This window comes from Papaver somniferum, chromosome 10, assembly GCF_003573695.1.
Source record: "Papaver somniferum cultivar HN1 chromosome 10, ASM357369v1, whole genome shotgun sequence".
Taxonomy (NCBI): Eukaryota; Viridiplantae; Streptophyta; class Magnoliopsida; order Ranunculales; family Papaveraceae; genus Papaver; species Papaver somniferum.
In genome coordinates, this window is record NC_039367.1 from 72,974,983 (window position 1) to 72,982,371 (window position 7,389).

Consider the following 7,389-nt stretch of genomic DNA (forward strand, 5'->3'; position numbering starts at 1 on the left):
ACCTTTGTACTAGCCACATTATATAATGCAAAATACCTCAAACACACACTTATTTTAGAAAACATCCCTCCCCTCCCGTCATCTCCCAACCCACAATGGATACAACTAGCAAAACTCATACCAACCTTCAAACGTCATCTCTTCTATCAAATTGGAGTCAGATTAAATACCCTATCCAATCAAACTGGATTCCACAATTCAATAACAACATTAACCCATCCCTATGATATCCCATAAGTTCGGTTGCTGACATCATTGACCCGTCAACAAAGAACTAAAATCATGATAGGTTGAACCTACTTCCCCAGCCCATAGTTCATCGAATAGTCAACACTCCCATCCCATAGAACAATCAACCAGAAAAGATCATTTAGCCTTTTACCAAAAACGGAAAATATACGACGGCATCAGGATATAACTTCCTCATCAATGACTCTGTGCAGACCCACCAAAATCCCCTCCCACCAACTACTTTCCTTTGGAAATTTCCAGTATCCCCCCAAAAGTACAGCTTTTCTTGTGGAAAGCAATTAATGATGGTCTACCGACCCTCAACATTCTCAACTGCATCCAACTCACCAAGTCCAACCTATGTCCTCAATGCAGTTCTAGTCCTAAAACCTCCAGTCACATTCTGCTTCATTGTCAAACACCATTGATTCTTGGAATCTCCTACTACCTCATCTCACAAAAAACCAAAACTCTACTCATAGCATACCCACCTCGTTGCCCCATCAGACGAAAGTCTCCCTACTACTCAAAACAAAAGCTCCTGCCCCAGTCACCACAGTTTTTTGCTTCATTTTTTGGTCTTTATGGATAGCTAGGGACGATGCAATCTATCGCCGGCAACTGCCAAATCCGATGAATATAACGCAGATGGACATCAAACTCCAACAGGAATATACCTGGACTCAAAAGAACCTACCGCCAATACTACCTGGGATGCAACCTTATCCAAACCCAGCGCAAACAACACTAGCAGCAACAACCATCTTCGTGGGATGGATCAAACCCCACTTAGATTGGATCAAAATTAACACGGACGGAGCAGCGAGGGGATATCCGAGAATAGCGGGAGCATGTATTATATGTCGAAACAAGAGGACCGATACAGTCTTAGAAATAGCAAAACCATTGGGTATCACTATTGCACTTGCAGCGGAAACTTGGGTCATGCTCATCACTTCTAGAACGGTGACAGAATGCGGATGGCCAAAAGTTCAATTTGAAACAGACTCGGAGAACTTAACGAGATTTTCAACGTCAGACGCCAACGTTCCATGGTATATTTCTAATCAGGTTGCAGAAATCAAGTATAAATTTACCCAAATTCAGCAATATACTATTAGACACGTCTACAGAGAAGGAATTCAAGCAGCAGACAGTCTGGGAAATCGAGCGGCAGATGATTGCTCTATAGGGAAGATCACAACAACAATATGGGACAATATAGTTCCCCCACTTATAAGTTCTGTTGTAATAGCAGATTCTATGGGCCCACGTGTAATCTCGATTTAACTTAATAAAATGCATGCTTCAAAAAAAAATCTCTTTTAACTAACATAGATAAACTGATTTAGTCAGTTCGCGAATTGGTTGATTTTGAGATGTTCTTGGACACTTTTGAATCCTCAAGTATGCGAATAGATTTAGTCACTTGTCGAACTGGTTGATTTTAGTGGATCCTGGATACTTTTTGTAACTCGAGTACACGAACTGATTTGGACATTTCACGGACTTGTAAATATGAAAAATTCCTAAACTTCGAGATGGTAATTTGTTCACAAACTGTTTTAACCAGTTCACGAACTGATTTTTTCTTTGAGAGTTATCGAAATCCATTATTGCTTGATGGTTCACGGACAACTTAACCGTTGTTCTTGGGCTAACCTTTTGGTGCAAAGTGCTTATATCGACAAATACGCGGGTGCACATTATTCTTTGTAATGCAAGGAAAACATCTGACATGCTTACATGAATCAATCTATCATTTACTTGATAATTTTTCAGAGTCCTATCTTGATCATCGTAGTTCTTGTCTATTCTAAGGTCTGTCTTTTCTACTACACGCCATTTAAGAACTATCAATCAGGGAATAAAATTGGTAGAAACAAAGTTCTCTTTGTTTCAGATTTTGTGATTCCGCAACTTTTTGAAGAGAGTATGTTATCATAATTTTTCAGGTTTGCTTGATATCTTCTTTATTTCTTAAAGGTCCCTCATAAGCAAACAGATTTCCATTACCTTGATTGAATATGTTTCTGAAGCAAATCAATATGATGTATGTTAGAGGCAGAATAGTTAAAAGTCTTCACTACAGATGAAACAACTCACAGGCCAATAAAGAATGTCAGCTAGGGGAATCAAGTGCGTAGGGTCTCGCGAGATCCAAGAGAAACAAGGAGCACAACTGAAGCTAAATTGTTCAGAGGGTCGATTTATAGCGGCTTAATACAGTATAGTGTTCAAATTGTACGAGGTCTCAGGGTTTTTCTGCATATATATTACAGTTTTTCTCGTTAACAAAATCTTGCATATGTGTGCTTTTTTACTTTTCCGCATTGAAGGTTTTAAGACGAAAAAGTCGGTGATGTACTAGAAATTCTTATTTTTTCAGAAACTTTGCTAGAAGAGCTCTATCAAGAGTTGATGCAAAAGGATCGAAGTGTCACCGGTTATGGCTAGCTCTTATGTATGATATTTGTACTTGGCTCCCCGGTATCTTCTTGAAAGCTTGCAAGAGGGACTTGTAAAAAGAAAAATGAAATTGTAATACCCTTCCATTTTTGCTGAATTGTCCAGTCCTCCTCTGATCCCTTCGCATAATAATCCAAGCCTCCAGATTACATGAAGTCATAATAAGTTCTCTTGAATCGCGAATGCGAATTTGTAAAAAGTGGGAAGTTACTAGCCTGGATGCGGTCATAGTGCGAACCTTGCCAGAATTGATTGTAACATTTTTTAACAAGAATCTGAGCAATGTTTTCGCTGCTGAAGTATTTAGCTTTTTATACCCCATTAGCCATTTTATTTGTAGGGTAAAACCTTTTTATACCCCATTAGCCATTTTGTTTGTAGGGTAAAACCACCAACACGCTTATAGACATAATATCAACATATCTCATGCTTAGTTGCCTGCTCCGAAGGTACTCTTCCTCGTACTTTCAGTTCATAAAATTTCTATCCATTGATGACCACAAGTTCGCTTAGACCAAAACTACACGACTAAGCATCCAATTTAAGGATAAAGAAACCACAAGTTCGCTTAGAGCAACTGCAATGGTGCGATCAAAACCAAAGATGGAAAAAAAGTATCAAATTTGAATTTAGTCCGTGGTGTTACACTAGGATGAAAGAGTAAATTTGGTCAGGATCACATATAATGTCCACCCCAACTATACGTTCGTTCGACTATATTTGGTTTTGGTCTTGGTCGCAGACCAAATATAGTCTGGGATTTGGTTTTGGTCCAGCTTTCACTCGATAGTTTGTCCCGCTGTGTCTCGTTTTTTGACCAAATATATAGTTTTACTCCCCACTGTGGTTGCTCTTAGACCATAACTACACGACTAAACAAGGTAGTTATTGAACATGTTCATCCTAAAATGATCCTGAGTAGTGTTATAAAACATATTTATCCTAAATGATCCAGAGTATTGAGACGGATGCTGTGAATGCGTGTCTGGGAAGAAAGACAAAATTGCAAAAAGGAAAGGCACAAAAAGTAAGAAAATAGAGACCTGGACTATTTGGTATGATATGAGATAATACAACAGGCATTAATAAAAACCATGAATGCTATGGTTCTCAAAATCCAGTAGAAAAACATTAAGTGAGATTCTGATTATAAGATTGGGTTTGAACAGACATTCATAAATCTTGTGAGAAAACAAAAATGACAAATAGGACTGATACATTTGGAAAAACAAAAACAAACAAAATAGCTAAACATGAGAATTGGATGTAAAACAATTTAAATAGCGCAAAACATACAAAAACAAGTTGCGACTGACCTACCACAACCTGAAATCAACATAGACCTGATAACCTACTAGGCTATTACTGACGAAAAGCCCTGTATTAATTTTAGCTAACTAACCTACCACACCACACAATCTCCTGTATAACAGCATAGCATGAGAATTGGATGTAAAGCAACTTAAAAACAGAACAACTTGGAATCAATATAGAGCAGAAACAAGTTGTAGTGCCAGGGAACAGACCAATTTACATTTAGTGGTTAAGACATTGCAAAGAAGATATGTGATCCCAATTCAAGACTAGAGTGTTTCAAGAACACATCGGTGATTGGTAAAAAAAAATATTGCAGGAAAATTCTGCAACTAGGAAAAGGTTTTGCTTGGTTGAGATAGTAACTACTAATAAGTAAAACCTTAATAATACATATTTATAGACCGAAACCTAGCCATACTGAAAGCCCTGGGTTAAGTTTAGCCAACTAATGTAGTGCACCATACAATCTTCCATAGACTGCTAAGCAACTTGAAACCAACATGAAGCAAGAACAAGTTGAAATGACGTGAAATAGACCGACAAACACTTCATTGCTTGAGACAGAACCAAAAAAATTTGTCATAACAAGTGAAAAACAAAAACAGAAGTAGAAAAACCTATCATGATCTACATGCTACCGCAAATTCCCCGACGATTAGAGACTTAACCAACATACAAGAATATTACATCCTAACAAATAGAGTATCCATTACCATCAATTTCAGATATAAACATTTGCAAGAACAGAAAGATAGTCATAAATTATCCGACAACACCAAATTCAATCGCTCCAATAATTCTTTTACTTACATAAAACCTGCATAATATACCAAGGCAAATCTCCATACCCAACCCACATAGCAATAGATAAATTTTCAAACCAATCACAAATATCTAAACACATAAAACATCAAACACGAGCAATTCAACTATAATAATATATTTTTAACACATCCATATCGTCTATGAACCGATGTTTTCAAGTTTTCAAGGTGTTTTGATCCCACAAGCTTCTTGAAAGAGTATTATCATTATCTTATTATATTACAATATGAACCCATAAAACCCCTAAATTTCAAGAAATGCTTACCCTCTGGACTTCAATTCAGCAAGACGTCTAGTCAAATCATCCTCGCCAACTTTCTCCGTGGAAGCGGACGGAATTGCATGCCCAGCAGCTTGAGGTAATCCAACAGAAACTTCCAAACCATAATCATCCGCCACCTGTTGCATCAAACTATTAACATCACTTTCAGGAGTAGACAAACTCGTACTACCAGCCATAGAACTCTCCATAAACTCCGATTGGACTTCCATATTCACAAATTGTTTCTCAAATGAATCCATTGTTTCAGACATCTTTGTCAAATTCCCTGTATTCAACGACGATTCAAGAGATTTCACAATTGATCCCATCGATTTTGTTATCACGTTCATCTTTGCTTGTGTATCTAATCTTGATACAACTGCATCAAGACGAGATGACAAACGTAAGTAATTCATCGCTTCACTTCTTTTACGAATTGCATTCTCTGCATAAATCCTTGCTCCATCCATGTTTCCCTTTTCAATTGCTTTTTTTACTTTGAGTTTTTCTGATTTCTCTTCTTTTTCACATTTTCGCGATTGACGTTGTAAACTCTTTGATGTGAACTTCAATTCGAAGATTTGATTCATTAACTTTTCTTGATTTCCCATGGCGATTGATTTTTCAGAGAGAATAGAAAGATCAGAAAATTTTCAAGATGGGAATTGTGATTTTGCTTAGATCAGAAGAAACCCTAGATATTTATTAGTCAACTTCTGCGAAAGAGTAGATATATGAAGTGGAGAGATGAGTTTTAAAATTGTCAAATAGTTGAGGGAGTGAATCTGGAGTCCTTTTTGGTAATAAAAGCATAGAATAGGGTTCACATCTCATTATTGCAAAAAGGAAAAAAAAAAAAAAAAGAAGAAGAAGGTTGTATCAGATTTCAAATGAAGGCACAATTAGGGATACCTCCATAAATTGGGGATACTCAAAAAGAAAAAACAAAACAAAACAAAACATTATGAAGTAATTGAAGTACCCCTTATCCAAGTGTGGTTGGGGATACTTCAAATAATATATTTTGATTAGCAGAAAAATAAGGACTTTGGAAGATTTGTGTGATATGAGAAGGTGTTTAAATTGATTTTAATGACTCCTGATTGCAACCTTTTGTAGACAATCAAACTTTCATCTATGAAAAAACCCCAAACCAAATCCCAGTTCAAACACTAAGTCAATCAAATTTTGCATTTGCAGATCTATATTCGATATTGTATTCATCGAACAAAACAATACCGAAAGTACTTTCGGTATTGTATTCATCCAACAAAACAATATCGAAAGTACTGTCGGTATTGTATTCATCCAACAAAACAATACCGAAAGTACTTTCGGCATTGTATTCATCCAACAAAACAATACTGAATGTTAACCTGCTACTGAAATTCAAATTCGATTTTTTTTATTTGCAATTTCGACTTTTTTTTTTGATAACCTAGATGGTTTTGATTCAAATCATTTTGATTATCATAATTTGCGTCGCTACTCAAAATGATTTTTTTGATAACCTAAATAAAAAATTACTCATCATGATTTGTGTGATTTTTTTTGATGTAGAAGAAAAGTGAAGAGGGATACTTAAAAAGGACCCCTTAACCAAAATACAAACCCATTTAACTTTGAGTATCCCCCAATTTTTGGAGGTATCCCCTAATTGAAACAAAAAGATAAATAAAAGATCCATAAATATAAATTTGGGGGTAATGTATCCAATGAAAACTCTAATTGATCATAGAATGTCAATTAAAATAGTATGTTTCTGTGAACACACAAATCACGAAGGCATCCTAATGCTCACAACCAATCATCGTAATCTAGAGAGATTTGTGATGATAATATCCTAGTGTTGATTCCTTGGATCAAAACCTTCGGGTTTATCATAGCCTCATCTAACAACTCCATGCGAGGCGTTTGCGCACGGGATATAGGTAAAAACAAAGAAAGCAAAACGTATAAGTAAAGATCCATGGGGTTAGACAAATATAAAGTGCTAAAATGTAAACAAGATCGAGGTTTACGTGGTTCAGCACTAAGGCCTACGTCCACGGGGTTTGTTGTTTTACTATATTCTTCACGGTTACACGAGTAGTCGAATGACTTTTGGGTTTACATGTTTCTCTCTTCTAAAGGATTAACTTACACTTGCAATCTCTCTCTCCTTCCCTTCCTGATTTTTCCGATCCCCCTTCCTCTTGGTGGAGAAGGGGTATTTATAAGGTTAGAATGTGGGACCTATCTCTGAAGGTCGTTGAAACCTTATCTTCTTCTGTTCTTGCGTCTAT

The 7,389-nt window shown here is 36.5% G+C and overlaps 1 protein-coding gene across 1 annotated transcript; it reads right to left on the reverse strand.

The window, feature by feature from the left end:
• Positions 1-4,912: 4,912 nt before the first annotated feature.
• Positions 4,913-5,822, reverse strand: LOC113318986 (ESCRT-related protein CHMP1A-like). Its single transcript, XM_026567290.1, has one exon. The coding sequence runs from the start codon at positions 5,713-5,715 to the stop codon at positions 5,104-5,106; it is 612 nt and encodes a 203-aa protein (XP_026423075.1). The 5' UTR covers positions 5,716-5,822; the 3' UTR covers positions 4,913-5,103.
• Between the last annotated feature and the right edge of the window lie 1,567 nt (positions 5,823-7,389).

What these genes read in the sequence shown, in the direction of transcription:
- LOC113318986 (XM_026567290.1), bottom strand. Translation starts at nt 5,715, where the DNA reads ATGGGAAATCAAGAAAAGTTAATGAATCAAATCTTCGAATTGAAGTTC.